General features: G+C 49.8%; 1 protein-coding gene across 1 annotated transcript in view; it reads right to left on the reverse strand.

Moving 5' to 3' along the window:
* The window catches only part of ALDH2 (aldehyde dehydrogenase 2 family member), a 31,580-nt gene extending 15,154 nt beyond the window's left edge, over window positions 1-16,426 (reverse strand). The window contains exons 1-4 of the mRNA XM_032310772.1: window positions 16,218-16,426; window positions 5,032-5,136; window positions 3,361-3,501; window positions 1,971-2,050 (exon numbers count right to left, since the gene is read on the reverse strand). Of these exons, the coding sequence (XP_032166663.1) occupies window positions 1,971-2,050; window positions 3,361-3,501; window positions 5,032-5,136; window positions 16,218-16,343 (452 nt within the window). The 5' untranslated portion in view covers window positions 16,344-16,426. The remainder of the gene's footprint in view (window positions 1-1,970; window positions 2,051-3,360; window positions 3,502-5,031; window positions 5,137-16,217) is intronic.
* Between the last annotated feature and the right edge of the window lie 829 nt (window positions 16,427-17,255).

A 17,255-nucleotide genomic window follows, 5' to 3' on the forward strand; every position in this document is an offset into this window, starting at 1 on the left:
ATTTTTCATAAACATTCAGATTTATGAAAAACTGTGACTGCTGAACCAGCCCAGCACCACAGATTAGCATCTGAGAACCATGGGTCGGACCTGGTAAGGAAGTGAAAACCTCTCTAACAGCCAGCACTTCCTGTACGCAGACAAGGAAAGACCGAGGGAACAGCCACCAGAAACAAATCTCAGCTGGCCTCACCCCTCGTAAAGCCTAGCACACTGGAGAGAGGGAGAAAAGAGCAGCGTGGGTTTCCAGCACGTGAAGGTGACGTTTTCAGGGAAGGGGGGAAAACGAGAGAAGGGGAAAGATGAAATGTCTGGGAAAAGGAAGCGTTCTGAAATGAGCGGGATGGCCACGGGAGGCGGAGCTCCACGCTGACCAGGCTTCGAACACAGGTCTGTGAACCTGGGGAGAAAAACAGCCAGGGAGTTGCCGATCTCTACGAGGGAAAGCAGTACCTCTCTCTCCCTTTCTCCCAGTCTGTACAACGTGTGTCTTGTGAGCCCCAGAATGGTTACCTAATCAGCACAAAGGCATCTTCCTGAAACTCAGGAGGGCACAGAACTTAGCCCGAGCTTCCCCAGGCTGCTCTCTCTGGGGCATCCTCACAGAGTGTTCTAATCTTGGCACTAAGATCATGTGGGGCTGGAAAATTCTTTGCTATGTTGGCCGTGCTGTGCACTGCAGACTTTCTAGCAACCTCCCTGGCCTCTATGCAAACCGCCCCCCACCCCGCCATGCTGTGATAACCAAAAATGTCTCCAGACATTGCCAGCCATCACCTAGGAGACATGGCCAATACCCTGGCTGAGAACCCATTATGTTGTCCAACTCCTACCTTCCCAGCACGGCTTCTTCTCTATCTCTGTCCACAGGGTCACAGGGAAGTACTCATTATTTGCACATTGATCTGTCCACCTGGACCACAGCTGGTCAGACTCGAGGCCAGCCAATCAGGGCGGCATCTGGCATTAAGACTCTGGCATTTGGCACTCGGAGAAGGACTGCAGTGTACTCGGTAGGATCACACATACAGAAGCGAGCCCACATTCCAGCATGCACACTGGCCCTGACAGTGGCCAGGGGGTCACTGAGAGAAGATGAGGCAAGAGGGTTGACAAAAACCATAGTGGGGCTCAGCAGCCTTCTGGATTTAAGGCCCCCGACCCTCCACAGTGCCCGAGTCAGGCTGAGGCTTTGTTACCTGCATCCCTAAAGACCCCAGCAGAGCTCTTTTTCCTCATCCTGTATTTCTTGGGCTTTAAGATGTCTGTCAAACTAATTCCAAAGCTAGCAAGAAGACTACGGCAGCGGGGCACCTGGGTGGCCCAGTGGGTTAAGCCTCTGCCTTCGGCCGAGAGCCTGCTTCCCAAGCCCCCGCCCCCGGCCTGCCTCTCAGCCTACTTGTGATCTCTCACTCTGTGTCAAATAAATAAGTAAATAAAATAAATAAATAAATAAAAATCTAAAAAAAAAAAAGAAGAAGAAGACTACAGCAGAGACAGATGAAATAGAGAACAGGAAAACAACAGAGGAAATCAACAAAACCAAAAGTGAGTTCTCTGTAAACTCACTAGATTGACAAACCCTTCACTAGACTAAGAAAAAAAAAAAGAAGACACAAACAACTGAAAAACGAAATGAAAGCAGGGACATTACCACTACCTTATAGAGACAGAAAGGCTTATAAAGAGAATTTATGAACAACTATAGCCCACAAATGAGATAACCTACATGAAATGGACAAATTCCATCTAACACAGAAATTACCGTAACTGCCCTGAGAAGAAAGAGAAAATGCTTACAAGTAAGTTATAACTTTGGTACTGAGGGATTTTCTCCTAAGATGGAGTCTCACAGCATATGTTTCTCCAACTCCTGTGATCCTGTTAAATTTATCTAATTTCTGGCCCCCGCAAAACCTGCTCCCCTGGGGCACGGCCAGAATATAAGAGCAGGAAGCCTGAGCCCATACCGGATGCATTTGAGGACCATGTCCAGATCCACCAGGTAGGAGATGACATAGGGCTTGCCGTTATCCAGGGTCTCCAAGGCCTGAGAAAAGAAAACGGTCAGCACGGACGTGCAGGCACAAGACTGAATCACAGCAGTCAGTGGCAACCAGTGCTGAACCTCAGCACAGACCAAGAAGGGCAGATGGGCCACTTTGTGCCACTGAATGCTGTGGCATTTCTGGCCCATCGCCCCTCCCTCTCCAAAGGCAGGAGAGCGAGGGGTGGGGAGAGGAATGGTGCCACCACTTCTCATGCAGTCACTTCACAGGCAGGTTCTGCTCTAAGCCAAATCCAGGGGCTGGCATAAGAGACAAACATAGGGGCTGAATGAGCAAAGCGCCAGTGACTCATGACCTGAAGCCTCAATCGTGAGTGTTAAAGAGTGCTAGAAAGGAGAAACCAGGCTGCCCAGCCCAGTCTGAGAAACCCTCCAGCCTAAATCTGAAGGATATGTAGCAGGTAACTAAACAAAAGGGAAGGTACAAATGATGACAAAGCGAAAAGCACCCTAAGCAGAGGGAACAGCATGTACAAAGGCCCTGGGGGCTCAAAGAAGCCAGGTAGTCAAGACGCTGAGGGAAGGCTGCTGAGCTGAGCTGTGTGTGGGTGAGGGCCACAGTCCAGCATGAGTTGGGAGATGGAGTCAGATGAGGCAGGGCCTTGTAGACCATGTTGAGGGAACAGGACTTTATCCTAAGAATATGTGGGATACCGTGGAAGGCTTCAGAGGGGAACACCATGGTATAATTTGCCTTCTAGAAGATTCACTCTGGGGACGCCTGGGTGGCTCAGTTGGTTAAGCAGCTGCCTTCGGCTCAGGTCATGATCCCAGCGTCCTGGGATCGAGTCCCACATCGGGCTCCTTGCTCCGCAGGGAGCCTGCCTCTCCCTCTGACTCTGCCTGCCACTCTGCCTGTATGCACTCGCTCTCTCTCTCTCTCTCTCTCTCTGACAAATAAATTTAAAAAAAAAAAAAAAAATCTTAGAAGATTCACTCTGGCTGCTATTTGCAGATTGGACTGGGGAGAGGAGAGGGTATTGCCTCTTGGTTTCTTCAGCTTCTAGCAGCCACCTCACAGAGGGGCTCCAAGGGAGATGTCGGTCCCTGGAGGTCTCAGTAACGGCTCTCCTCTGTGGCTCCCCTCCCCATCCCCAGTCTCCTTCTTTTTTAGCCATCGTAGGAGACAATGAGACGTTCCTCTGGTTGGTACAGGGGCATACCCCCAAACGCCCAGCCTATGCCATTCTGACCAGTGACATGTCAGCAAAGCAGCCCCCTCCTGGCTGGCTGTGGGATGCTCTGAGCCTATTCACCAGGGGGGATGAGAGGGGAGAGGGGTGAAAACTCACTGCTAGGTAGGTCCGGTCCCGCTCAATCAGATCGGCCAGGCGGTTCAGGAGGCGGCCCCTGTCGGACGCATTCATGCGGCGCCAGGGTGAGCCCAGCTGGAAGGCGGCCCGGGCAGCCTTTACTGCCCTGTCCACGTCTTCCTGGAAAACACCCACCGAGGAAGCTCAGGCCTTCTCAGCACTGTCTCCACCCTGAGGCAAACACACCTATGGGACTTCAGTCAACGCTTTGTGGCAACCTGACCCGAACAGCCCTTCCCCACCAGGAAGGGCTCTCCTGTGGAGTTTCAGACTCTCCCTCACAGGACTCACGGAGGGAGTGAGGATCCTGACTGTTAACGTTTCTGGATTTTCACCTCAGAATCCCCCAGAGAGTTCTGGAGGGAAACATTCAGGGCTCTGTGTTTAGAGGGTGACCATTTCCCCCCCTTCCTAAGAAAGCAAGCCCAGAGAACTTAGACATTCCTTCTCCGATGACTGGTAGTCTCCACCAAATGCAGGTTTAACCAGCTTCTCTCTCCTCGGAGAAGCAGTAAAATCGACACAGCTAGCATTTTTCATATAGGGAGATGTGTATCAGGAGGTTGGAAGCATGGTTTCCATTAATATTAAACATATTTACCGTCAGACTACCGTAAAAGTAGACTACCAAGAAAGTACTATATTCACATTTGCTTTTAGGAGAGGAAGCAGGGCTTTATACATGAATATAGAAAACTGTCTTAAAGCAGAGGGCAAGAGGCCTTCTTAAAATATTTTCAATGCCTCTTCTTTTTTAAGATATTTTTGAGATCAAGCGAGCATGAGTCGGGGAGGAGCAGAGGGAGAAAGAGAAAACCCCCCACTGAGCAGAGACCCCCCCCCCCCCCTTTGGCACTCACTCTCACAACCCTGAGGGGCACCTGGGTGGCTCAGTCGTTACACGTCTGCTTTCAGCTCAGGTCATGATCCCAGGGTCCTGGGATCTAGCCCCACATCCGGCTTCCTGCTTGGCGGAAAGCCTGCTTCTCCCTCTCTCACTCCCTCCGCTTTTGTTCCCTCTCTCGCTGCCTCTCACTGTCAAATGAATAAAATCTTAAAAAACAAAAACAAAAGCAAAAAACCTCACAACCCTGAGATCATGACCTGAGCCAAAACCAAGAGTCAGATGCTCAACTGACTAAGCCCACGGGCACCTCTCAATTTTTTTTTTTTTTTTAAAGAAAATAAGGAAGGAAGATAAATTTTTACTGAAAGTCTAATTTTTAAGTCGTAAAATTATTACTACTATTTTTTATTGCAAGTATATATAATTCCAACAAAATACACTACCAACACTAGACTAGATCTCAGGAGACCCAAATTCTAGTCCACAAGATGCCTCTATCTAGATGTGTACCTCCCTTCTCTGACCTTCAACTTTCAGGTCTAGAAAAGAGAGACTGGATTAGATGTTCCCGAGCTTAGTTCCAAGTCTACAATTCTACTGCTGTGTGTATTGAACCCGGGTATAATCTAGCACCATTGTCTGAAGGAAGAGTTTCTGTTGATTCATTTACTCAAAAGATATTCATTGAGATTTTTGAGTTATGAAAATAATACACTCCTGGTAAAGTTTCAACCCCATAAAAACATAAAAAGTAAACAATGAAACCATCCTTGCCTGCTCCCGGCCCAAGGTAGGTCACTTACCTTGTCTCCTTCAGCTACCTGACATATGACTTCTCCGGTGGATGGATTGACGGTGGGGAATGTCTTCTTGCTTACAGCATCATGCCACTCATTGTTTATGAAGATCTACGAGAAGGAAGAAAGTTCTCAGGACCGGCTCTCAACCCAACACCGACAACCAGCGATGTGGGAAGGAAAAAAAAACCAGAACACATATGAATTAGCCTTAGAATGATGTGGCAGGAGATTTAAAGCCCCAGCCCTGGAGACAACCAAGTCGGAATGCCTTCTCTGCCAAGCAACCTTGGGTAAGTTATTTGCCCTTGGTTTCTTTGACCTGAGAAATGAAAAGAATGTGGGACAACAGTATGGACTCGGTAGCTTAAATGATCCATCTTTCTCTCACAATCGTGTCCACTGATTGAGCTCAGCTGCACAGGGCTTCCCTGGGCTGGCTCATGGGGTTGCAGAGCAAGAGTGCGTGGGGCTGGATGTGCACGAGGGGTTCTGCACCACAAACATGTCTGCTTAGGCCTCCTGACCGTATGGCAGACCCAGGTGCGTCAGCCTTCTCCCATGACAGCTGGCTTCCCTAGAGAGTGTTCCGAGAGACCCACGCAGAAGCTGAAAGGCTTCCTAAAATCCAGCTTCTGAAGACACATAGCCTCATTTCCACCACCAAACTCCACAGGTCATTGTGAGTCACAGGCCCGGTCCAGATCTCAGGGAGGGGAGAAACCTGCCACTTACTCCTTGGAAGGAGCGGTCAAGAATTTGGAGCCATCTCTCCTCTAGCACACTACTGCACAGGGTTGTCATGAGAATGGGGTCAGAATATTCTTTAATGATTCAGTAAACGTGCAGTGAACCCCTGCAATGGGCCAGGCACTGTTCTAAGGCTGAGGACACAGTGGAAACCAAACCCAATAAGGACCTTTCTCTCTCATGGAGCTGGTGCTCTGATGGGTACAGACAGTAGAGAAGCAAGTAGAGAAGAAATACGCAAGACAACCTCAGATTGCAGGGGTAGATACAGAGGAGGAAAACAGGATCCACAAAGAAAGTGGGGGAAGGCAGACAACTTTACATGGGATGGTTGGGAGGGTCTCTGTGACAAGCAGATACTTCACTCAAGCCCTGACTGGTGAAAAGGAGCCAGCCACAGGAAGAGTAGGAGGACAAGCAGGCCAGGCAGCAGGGATAGCAAGTACAAAGGCCCTGGGGTGGGAATTAAGACTAATGCATTTGAGAAGGAATGAAAGTGGCCAGAGTTAACTGGCCAACCAAGAAGGAAATGCTAGGAGATGGGATCAGAGAGGAGGGGGTTCCTATGAAGCCCTCCGTTCAGCACCTGTCACCAGTCATTGCTGTTGCTGTTGTGAGGTTTAACAGCAATCAAGTCTGGAGAGGGACTGTATGCTGGTTTAAGGAGGCCAAAGTAGTGGCGGCGGGGCAGGAATGCACGGAAGCCTCTTCATTCAAAGAAAAGGTCCTTATCCAAAGCTGCTTAGTCAAGTGCCAAAATTCACTCTCTGCTTCTAAGAGCCAGGCGATGGCCTCAAGGGAGAATAGGGAAGAACTCTCCCAGCAAGCTGTTCCCCTTCAGGATGGGGAAGCTGGTCCGGGGGTCAGGGACACTTGGTCATTTTAGCCGGGCTGCACAAATGTCATAGTCAGGGTGAACATCAGTTCAAGGCTACTCCCACTTCCTTCCTCAAGGGTTCCCCTTGGCCCCACCATCCCAACATGGCCTGGCTCTGGCTTAGGACCCTGGGGAGCCATCCCCAGTTACTCTGGGCCAGAGTCTAGGACCACAAACAAGACCAAGCCACAAAGCAAAGTCTGGAGCTTGGCCAGGGCCAAAGAGTTTGGGGCCAGCAGGGCCCAGGGAGGACTGGCCCAGCTCCACGGTCAAGAGCAGCGTCAGGAAGAACACCTGGATAAACCCGGGCTCCTCTGATCCTAGTTGTTTCACACGGGGCAAGGAACTTCACCTCACTCCGTAGTAAGAATCATCGCAGTACCCCTCATGACGTGGCATGTGAGGGCCCCAGGTGTATGCACAAAGTTCGGGAGGAGCAAGGCTGTGTCGGGGCCCATGGGACCGGGTGGTGCACAAAGGAGCTCATTAGGAAAGGGTCTACCAGGGGTCACTTTCCCAGGCTCAAATTTGGTATTTTGGCACCATCAGGGCAGAATCCGCAGCTACGCACCTACAGTGAAAGGCTTTCGGCATCTAGCAGGAGCACATAGGTAAACATCATCTGGAGTCCTTGGAAGTGTGCAGTGTGGATTCACATTAGCCGGCTGATCGTGAATCTTGAGGGACACAGACACCTTTGTTGCTGGGGCGTGGCAGAAAGAGGTCTGGCTCGGAGCCCAGTGGCCCTGAGTTCCAGTGGGCCCAGCCCTGCACACGTGCTCCCCTGAGAATCGGCTTCCCCCTCCTGGTGAGCTCTTTACCTGTTTCTCCTCCCGCTCTGGCCTCCAGTCAGAGCCCAAGTATGTGCCTTCAAGGAGGTGAGAACTCTTGCTTCCTAATCTCCATCTCCATGGTTTATATACGGCCCAAGTGCAGGTCTGATTTGGGGGTTTTATTCTGGGGGGTAAAAAAGCACCAACCTCTAAGCCACACAGACCTGGGTTGGAAGCTCACCTCTACCCCTCACCAGCTGTGGCTAATCCCTGCACTTCCAGATGCTTCACCAGTCCCTGGGGGAGAATTTGTCTGGGGCTGATGTGAAGATTAAATGTAACAACGGGTATAAAGCTCCTGAGCCAGGACTCTGCACACAGTGGCTCTTACCACAGCAGTCACTACAAGTACGACAAAACTCTGGACCCTGTGGCTCTCTCAGGCCAAAGATTTTTCGAGGCAAAAAGCCAGGCAGATCCGTATACCTCTGCCTGTGTTATTCCCTGTACCACAGCATACGGAATTAGTTTGTCCTGAAAAAGTTTTGATTGTTATTTTTGCAAAGATCAGAAGTATGAAGCAAGCAAGTAGGCCAGTCAGCCGAACCCCCAGGCCTCACCCCTTCCTCCCCGGGCCGGGCCCACACCATTGCCCTGTTCTTACACTAGGACCATGGGAAGACAGGTTCCCCGGCACTATTTGCCTTTCAAAGCCTTGAACTTGCTGGGTCGTCTCCATTGTTGAATTTTCAACAATCTACCCTTCTTTCTCGCTGATAAAACAAGCCTGAATGTGCCTGGTAGGAACCCAGAATCTTCCTTGTTTTGAGTTCCCACTTCCCTGCTCCTAGAGCCAGCGTTCAGTGGTCTCCCCGACCAACCCTCAGTCAGGGATGGGCAGCAGCGTAGGAACTGTTCTCACTCTGAACCTTGGCCAAAGTTCTCCTTCAAGCGAGGAGAGTTTCACTGCATTCACTTAAGTAAACAACTGCTGGTATCAAGTCAAAAGCTTCGTAACCTCTTCGCCCGAAACCCAAAGCTTCACTCCCTAAACAGGCTTAAGTCAGTCACTGTGGGCGGTAGTTTTCCCAGCTCACACTTCCAAACTCAATTTCTAGAGGCAGAGCAACATGCAGAGAGAGGGCTATCCTAGAGACATCCTAGCAACATCAGGAGCTAACGCTCAGAATCTGGACTGTGGGCAAAACTCCTAGGGCTCTTCCATCAACATGCTGTATTTTCTCCATATTTTAGTAAACATGTCTCCCTTCATGTTGGACAAGCTGGACTCACTCCTCCACACAGTCCATCAGTTTTAACAGAGTGCCATGTCCATGCTGGGCACTAAGTGAAAAAGCAAAGTCCTGGCTCCCTGGGCTAAAGTCCTGAGGAGGAGAGAGGCAATCAGTACACAGACCAACAAAGCGAGAGGCACAAACAAATAGGCAACAGTGAGGAACAGGCCAGGGAGTCAGATGACACCAGACACGGGACCTGAAGGAAGAGCTTGGGGATAGGAGGAACCCAAAGAGCTCCATGGCTGCAGAGTAAGGGTGAGGGACAGGAGAAGGGGGCGCTGGATCCCCCACCTGCTGTGTGCGGGGAGCTGTGCTGGTGCCGGGGTACGCAGAGGCGGGAGTGTCTGCTCTGAGTGGGATCATCGACTTTCTGATTTCTTCACTTGCTTTTCTCAGTAACAGTTTTTCTTGGACATTATTCCACAAGCAGATCACCCCATTATTTTAAGCAACACAGCAGTTCTCAGTATGAACAGACCACATTTTATGTTAGCATTTCCCACATGTGTGCTTTCAGGATGAATTTCACTATTCCTGACGGTGCTGCTGTAGCAAACAGCCTTAGACGTGCGTCTTTGCAAACCTGGGACCGATGACCCTATAAAAATTAGAACTGCTGGGCGCCTGGGTGGCTCAGTGGGTTAGGCCGCTGACTTCGGCTCAGGTCATGATCTCAGGGTCCTGGGATCGAGGCCCGCATGGGGCTCTCTGCTCAGCAGGGAGCCTGCTTCCCTCTCTCTCTCTCTCTCTGCCTGCCTCTCTGTCTACTTGTGATCTCTGTCAAATAAATAAAATCTTTAAAAAAAAGAAAAAATGAGAACTGCTGAGTTAGAGTAAAACGAGATCCTTGGGCTGCCTCCAGAAACCTGGGTGGTGTGGTCGGTGCCCAGAAGCTGGGGACCCCAGGGAGAAGGCCTAACCAAGGCGAGGACAGAGTGACATTCCAGTGCCACCCCCAACCCCAAGACACTGGACAGTCGTCATCTGTGCAGGGTCTCCAAGAACAGGTTTGGTGGTGTTCAGCAGCTCCAATGTAACAGGATGCATTTTGGAAGGTTTTAATTCGGGCTTTGATGCATGAAAGAATTGGGGGTCTGTTACCTAGGAAATATATGTCCCTAGAGTATGTTCCTTTCCCCAAGGGTGAGGGAGGAAATGGGGCAGACTCTTGCTGGCATTTGCTTTTTCAACAGCAGTTAGATAACTTGTGTCCAATAGAAAATGGATGTCATCTTTCGTATTACAAGATTCTGAGGAGCTAAGTTCAAGAGAAACACGGAATGTCACATCGTTCACATTTCTGAAACCTCGGGGTTAGTTTGGTGACAAGGCCAAGGGCAGCCAAGGGCAGCCAAGGGCAGCCACCTCCCCCAAGCTTGCTGGCAACAGTCTGGCACCTGACCCAAGCCCCTGCCTCCTCTCCTCAGCTCCCAGGGCATTTTATCCTGCATTCCTGGATTTTTTTGGGTTCTACTGCGGACTGTCTGCCAAGCAGTCACGCCTTCAGTCTGTTGATGTCCTCTGGGCTCATGACACAGCAACCTCTATCTTGCTGCAATCACTTCCCTTGGATAATTTTAGCCCTCCCTGCATGTTTTCACATTCTTTTCTTTCTTTTTTTTTTTTTTAAGATTTTATTTATTTGACAGACAGAGATTACAAGTAGGCAGAGAGGCAGGCAGAGAGAGAGGGGGAAGCAGGCTCCCTGCTGAGCAGAGAGCCCGATGCGCGCCTCGATCCCAGGACCCTGAGATCATGACTTGAGCCCAAGGCAGAGGCTTTAACCCACTGAGCCACCCAGGCACCCCATGTTTTCACATTCTTATTCACACTTCCCTTCTGAGTGGAAATACTGTGTTCCTATTCCTTGCTACTAGAACAGAAAATTATAAACATAGTTTCCATCCATTGCCTTCAATAAATATTTACTGAGCAGCAGTCCTATTTCTGATCTCGGTGCCTAGGGGCTACGAATACACATGTGAACACAAACACGGCTCCTTCCTTCTGATTGCAAATGTGTAAGTTCAGTAATCCAATTATTCAGTAATCTAAATATTAACATCCTTCGGGTGCCTGTTGAGCTCTGACTCTTGACCTCGGTTCAGGTCATGATCTCAGGGTTATTAAGTTGGACTCTGCGCTCAGCGGGGAGTCTGTTAACTCTCTGCCCTTCCCCCATGTCTCTCTCAAGTAAATACATCTTTTTTTTTTTTAAGATTTTTATTTATTTATTTGTCAGAGAGCACATGCACAAGCAGGCAGAGGGAGAAGCAGGCTCCTCTCTTCTTTTTTTTTTTTTTTTTAAAGATTTTATTTATTTATTTGACAGAGAGAAATCACAAGTAGACGGAGAGGCAGACAGAGAGAGAGAGAGGGAAGCAGGCTCCCTGCTGAGCAGAGAGCCTGATGCGGGACTCGATCCCAGGACCCTGAGATCATGACCTGAGCCGAAGGCAGCGGCTTAACCCACTGAGCCACCCAGGCGTCCCAGGCTCCTCTCTTCTGATGCGGGGGCTCCATCCCAGAACCCCGGGATCATAACCAGAGCCGAAGGCAGATGCTTAACTAACTGAGCCACCCAACTGTCCCAATAAATGCATTTTAAAACAAAAAACACTGACATCCTTTTTTGACCATAGGGCCTGGTCATGAGGTACCACAGAATGTGGCTAAGGACATGCACATCACAGCTGAACCCTGGTTTCAAACTTACTACTTAATGTTAATGTGCCCTGCCTGAGCCTTAGTTCCCCATATCTGTAACAGCTACAATACCTGCTTCATACAGTTGCTGGAGGCATAAAAGGCAAAAATGTAGTTATACATCCTCAGCATCGGGACTGACTGAACTTAAGTGATCAGTAATTACAATTTATTCGATCAGGGGATCTGTACACATGTCCACAGCACACACAACTCTCCTCGCCACCTGAGCTCAACATCACAAACCTTAGAGCCTGTCGCTTGTAACTCTGTGTTTCCAGGGATGCACAGATTCTGAAGAGGCGGGAGGTAATGAAAGGCATTTGTGTTCATTTATAATATAATTATTATTAGAAGCAGAGGTACCGGGGCGCCTGGGTGGCTCAGTGGGTTAAGCCTCTGCCTTTGGCTCAGGTCAAGATCTCAGTCAGGGTCCTGGGATCGAGCCCCGTGTCGGGCTCTCTGCTCAGCAGGGAGCCTGCTTTCCCCCCCTCTCTCTGCCTGCCTCTCTGCCTCCTAGTGATCTCTCTCTCTGTGTCAAATAAATAAATAAAATCTTTAAATTAAAAAAGAAGAAGAAGAATCAGAGGTACCAAGGAAGGCCTGGTGAACTCTTCTGATTTCCCGGGTTACCTGAATCTATTATTTCACAAGCCATAAAACCAGTATGGTCAGTGTGGAGGGAGATATTTCACTTGACTCATTCAACCCAAACATTTCAAACCACTGCTTAACCCAACGTAAGTTGTGGCTCATTATGTAAGAATCTCCCAAGGAAAGCAAGGAAAATAAAATTCTCTTTTGTATATACTAACTGTTAGCAGTGATTATCTGCAGGTGTGGGATATCAGAGGCCTGTCACTTTCTTTTTTCTTTTTATATCTGCTTACAGGTTACTTACCTTTAATGAGGTAAAACATTTTAACTAAAGCCAAAGTTCCCTTTAACCACTACCTACAAAGAGATTCTCCATGTAGCTCCCTCCCTCAACCCTCACACCAATGTGCATATCCCTTACAAGTTCACTCACATTCAGTGTAAAAGTCTGTTTGGGTAGTTCAGTAAGTTTTATATTTGCAGAATCCCAGACCCTTTCCTGCCTTGACACATTGTGTTTTGAGACCCACGACTCATACAGCTCCACTGAATTCCTATAACCACTGCTCGAACTGAATTATTCCTTCCTATAACCACAGCACCCGTTCTATTTCCCTATGGACAGCAAGCTGGCTCCCTGGGTCTTTGCTAATGTAAACTACTCGGCAATGAACATCTGTGCATGCCTACATGTATTTCCAGTGAGTTTCCACCTCACAGACTTCCATAATACTTGTCTTTTCATACTGAGGACGTATTAATATTGTAACCACAAAATTCTATACAGGGAGATCCTTTCCTGATTTCCTTTTTGTCAGTTCTCTCTTTCGTTCCTGAGTGCTGTGGTCAAAAAACTAAGAACAGAGACACAAATTTAACTCACCCCAAATTCAAGTTTACCAGGACCTAGCTCACCCCCTTCAGGAAACAAATTACAACTATAATATCTGTGGAATGAATGAACCTGCCCAAGTGAACTCCAGTGAGCGGCAGGCGGTCTGAGTCCAGAGGGCAACATGGTATCTAACAATATCCCGGTGTTCATAATTATTATCAACCAACATGGGGAGTCTGGAAGATGGCAGAGTGGGAGAATCCTGAGCTCACCCTGTCCCACAGACATTCCAAGATAACAGCTACATCTATGCAACTGCCTCTGAAAACACCTGAGGACTGCTAGAACAGACCTTCCACAGTTCATCTTAGACAGGAGGCCATACTGGAAGGGTATTAGGATAGAGACAGAGTTGGAAATCAAAGCTCTGGCAAGACAAAGGGAAAGGACACCACAAACACGGAGAAGCAAATGCAAGAGATCAGACCCTACACTAGGCAAACCAGGCACTGGCAATCACATCGGGAAGACAGTCCCCATAATACCTGGCTTTGAAAAACCAGTGGGGCTTAACTTCAGGAGCTTCTAAAATCAGCAGGGCTTAACTTGGGGGTACTTATTATCAACCAACATGAATTGGTGATGTCAAAGATGAAAGTAACTGTCACACTCCAGCCAGGGAGGTTATTTGCTGAAGCCACAGTCCCTTGGGTTTTCCTTTTAGTTGTCCTTCCAGATCTTGGTTACTCTCCAAATCAGGAAAGAGAAACAGAATGAAAAATGAAAATCAGTTTGCTGACAGAGGCGTGTCTCTGAAATCGCCAAGGATAAGAGGTGTTCATCTTCAAGAAGCTTGGCCCTCCCCCTACAGGTCCATGTTTGTGAGCGGGGGAAGAACATGTTCTGAAATCTTCCCAACCCAACCAGTAAGCTTACCCTACCCTACAGCCTCACCCAAGACAAGTAGAGGCAAGAGGACTCCAGGAAGGTGGACCAAACCACGCTCCTCAAACTCTTGGATTGAGAGGAGGCAGGAAGAACTGTTGCCTGCACCCCTACCACCCATCCAGGTGAGAGAGCCAACAAGCCTGAAGTGGGACATTCCCTCAAAAGCCCACACGCCCCTGCAAAGGCCCTTGGCAAGAAAACCTAGCCTGCAGCATTGCAACTTCAAAGCCTACTGGACAAGCTCCTTTTTGGAAAGCTTAACTCCAGACCAGTTCATTGAAATTCAAGGACTCAGTAACACCCTGGGAAATGTGCAGGAATATGATCTGATTTGTACCGGAGCTCCTGGCTCTTAGAGACTCCAAATACTCAGATTAGACTTTGTCATGCTTGCCAGCAGAGTTAGCAACAATGCCACACGGAGAACAGCCCAAGGAACTTTAAGAGCCAGCCAGTTCCAACATGGTGGGATGCACTGCAACCTTGGGAAGAATAAAAAAGATATGAATGTGCTGAGCAGGATAACTCAGATAACATTGTTCCATGAGACAGGGCTTCGGAACAGTTAAGTGCTAGTATCTCATTTATGGAAAAAAAAAAAAAATCTGGTGCATGCCTGCTCACATGCACACAAAGAAAATGCAAGACCACAGACCTCCCTGTTAACAGTGCTCTTTGGAGGTGTGCAGTGGGAGATGGGGAAATGTTATTGTACTCTGTAATTTTACAGTGAACAACTGTTACTTTTATGATCTCAAATGTGATAAAGGAAAGCTGCAGCAGGGAAACTCACTCCTTTCCAACTCACACTAAGTCTGGAGAGCAGGACTCCCGCTATCTACGAGACCCATGTGCATGTGCATTTGGATGACATTTCCTCACCTCCATGTGACCACAAAGGAGGAAGATCTTAATTAGATCTTGTGTCCACAAAGGCCCGGGATGCTGGCACCTTTCCCTTAAGGATAATTCTGTGTAATCTTTCTGATGTTCAGTCTTCCGACTATGAACTCCTCATTAAGCAACCTACCAAAAGAACAAGAGCTGCTGCCTTTGGGGCTTGCGTTAAGCAAAGGACATTTTATCTTGTTTTTATTCCCTAGCAAGTGACCATTTGTAACACTCCTTACAATCACAGCCACCACCTGTGTGCAGATTTGCAGCCCAGCTCTGGGCCAGAGAAGCAGGTCCACTGCTAAAAGTAGTCAGCCAGGGATCAGCTCTATGGCGTCCTAAATCGGCAGTGACCCCTCTGTTCCAACCCTGAGTCGCATCAATAGCGGAACGTTCTAGTTACAGGCTTTCCCTTGGGAGTCTAGATGGGAACCCCAACTTTGCCAGTGGCTGCAATCTTCGGGCAACTCGGGAAATCTCTCTGTAACTCAGGCTGTTCATCTATAAAATGGAGATGATCACAGTGCCCGCCTCACTGGGCTGTTGTAAGGATGAAACTGACAAAACAGAATGGTGGCAGATGCACAGAGGACAGCTGTTATTGCTTTAAGAGTTCACCAAAAGTAAGAGGCCGGCTGCTCACCCTCTCACCCACTTCCCTCTTTACAGAAAGAGAAATCTGAAGCTCACAGAAGGGCGGTTTGTTGCACATACAAAACGAACCCTTTTCACAACGGCTTCCTGCTCTGAGAATTCCAGCACTTTACCCAAACTCAAAGATCTAAAGAGGGAGTATTCCGAGCAAGAAATTGGCCTTTGGGAATCGGTATTATCCCGGAAAGCCCCTTCTTGGTTTGCTGGAAGAAAACCAGCTCCTTGGAGGGCTGACACCATTTGGATGGCACCCGGGAGGGCCGACACCATTTGGATGGCACCCGGGAGGCGAAGGTCCCGTAACCCTTTCCGCATTCCCCGGAGTGGACGTGAGCGCTTCAGGTCGAGGGGCCTTGGCCTTTTCCTTAGCGAATGGGTGAACTTCAGCTGAGAAGGCCCCCTCCTTTTCTCGTTTTTCCTTGGGGACTTCCTTGGACGTGGGCAAGAATGAAGGGATAAGAAATGGCCAAGAAAAAGACAGAAAAGCTCCCGCTAAGACGGATTTTGATGGAAACGTCGTCTGGGTGGGCGATGAGGAAAGCCCAGTGCAGACACTGCAGCGACTAAGAGACCGAGGGGCGGAGACTGGAACCCCGAGTGGGCGCAGGGAAACGGACAGCGGGGGGACAAGAACAAATAAGCAGCCCAAGTCACAGCCGGAGGATGGAACGGGGGCCGTCAAAGTTGGTGAAGGGGCCACAACGCTAAGGAAGGAAGGCTAAGGGGTGCGTAAAGCCCAAACGCAGCAAACCTCTCAAGCCCCAACTGGGTAAAATGGGGCCCAAAAAACCCTCAGGGCCTTCCCACTCGGCGGGCTCCTTCTCCCAGAGAGAACAAAGCCCCGGGGCCGGCGGCCTTACCTGGTTGTAGAAGACTTCAGGCTGCTGATTGGGGGCCGGCACCACTTCGGTGGCGGCGGCCGACAGGAGACGGCGGCCCAGGCGGGGCCCGAGCCCGGCGGCGGCGAGCGCAGCGGCGCGCAACATGCTGCGGAGGGAGCGGCCGAGCAGAACGGTGTGTACCCTGCAGCGGGCTGGCGCAGCGGGGGCAGGAGTACTGGGTTGGAGGGGTCACTGCGATGGCGACCTCTCCCCGCCCCTGGCGCGGCCGCCAATGGGCGAGCGCGGGGCGGGGCACGGGGGGCGTGCCTGCCACTCCCCCCACCCCCCAAGCCCGGTCCGCGGGGAGACTGCCCCGCGGCGCCCCCCTCGGGTTTCCGGCCCTGGGCTGATTCCCCTCCGCTCCCTTTTGTGCCTCGCTACCGACCCCCGCGCGGCGCACCGGGTGTCAGCAATAACCCGACCTCGCAGATTCAGCGTGCATCGGACCCCTAATGTGTGCGTGAACCCTACGTGAACAGGCCTGACCCGGAGCAACCCTAGCCTTGACTTACGCAGGCTTACACTCTCGTCAGAGAGGCCGACCTTAATCTAAACGCGAGGTCATTTCTAAAAGTGGTAAGGAATGTGAAGATACCGAATGGAGTGAAGACAGGGTTGGAGCAGAGCACTGCTTTTAAATCCTTTGATCAGGAAGTGACAAGTGAGACCTGAATTGTCTTCAGAAGATGTTACAGTGGTGAGGAGTTCGCAGAAGGATGGAGTGCTTGATTTGCATCTTAAACTCACTGGTTTCTCATTCTGTGCAGAATGCACTAAAGAGAGCAGGGGTGGGGGCAAGGATCTTGCAGATCGTTTGATTCCAAGAACATCCTGGAGCAGGGCACTGGGGAGCCGGGGAGGAATCGGAGCAGCTTAGCTAGGAAGGGGGATGGATATAAGGTCAGCCGTGTGCATTGCAAACAGAGGATCAGCCCAAGTCCGAGAGGAGTTGAAGAAATCTGGCAGGAAGACCTGGGCTGTGTTTTGCCAGCAGAGAAGCAGAGGGAAGGGGCGGAT

Source organism: Mustela erminea, chromosome 13, assembly GCF_009829155.1.
Source record: "Mustela erminea isolate mMusErm1 chromosome 13, mMusErm1.Pri, whole genome shotgun sequence".
Lineage (NCBI taxonomy): Eukaryota > Metazoa > Chordata > Mammalia > Carnivora > Mustelidae > Mustela > Mustela erminea.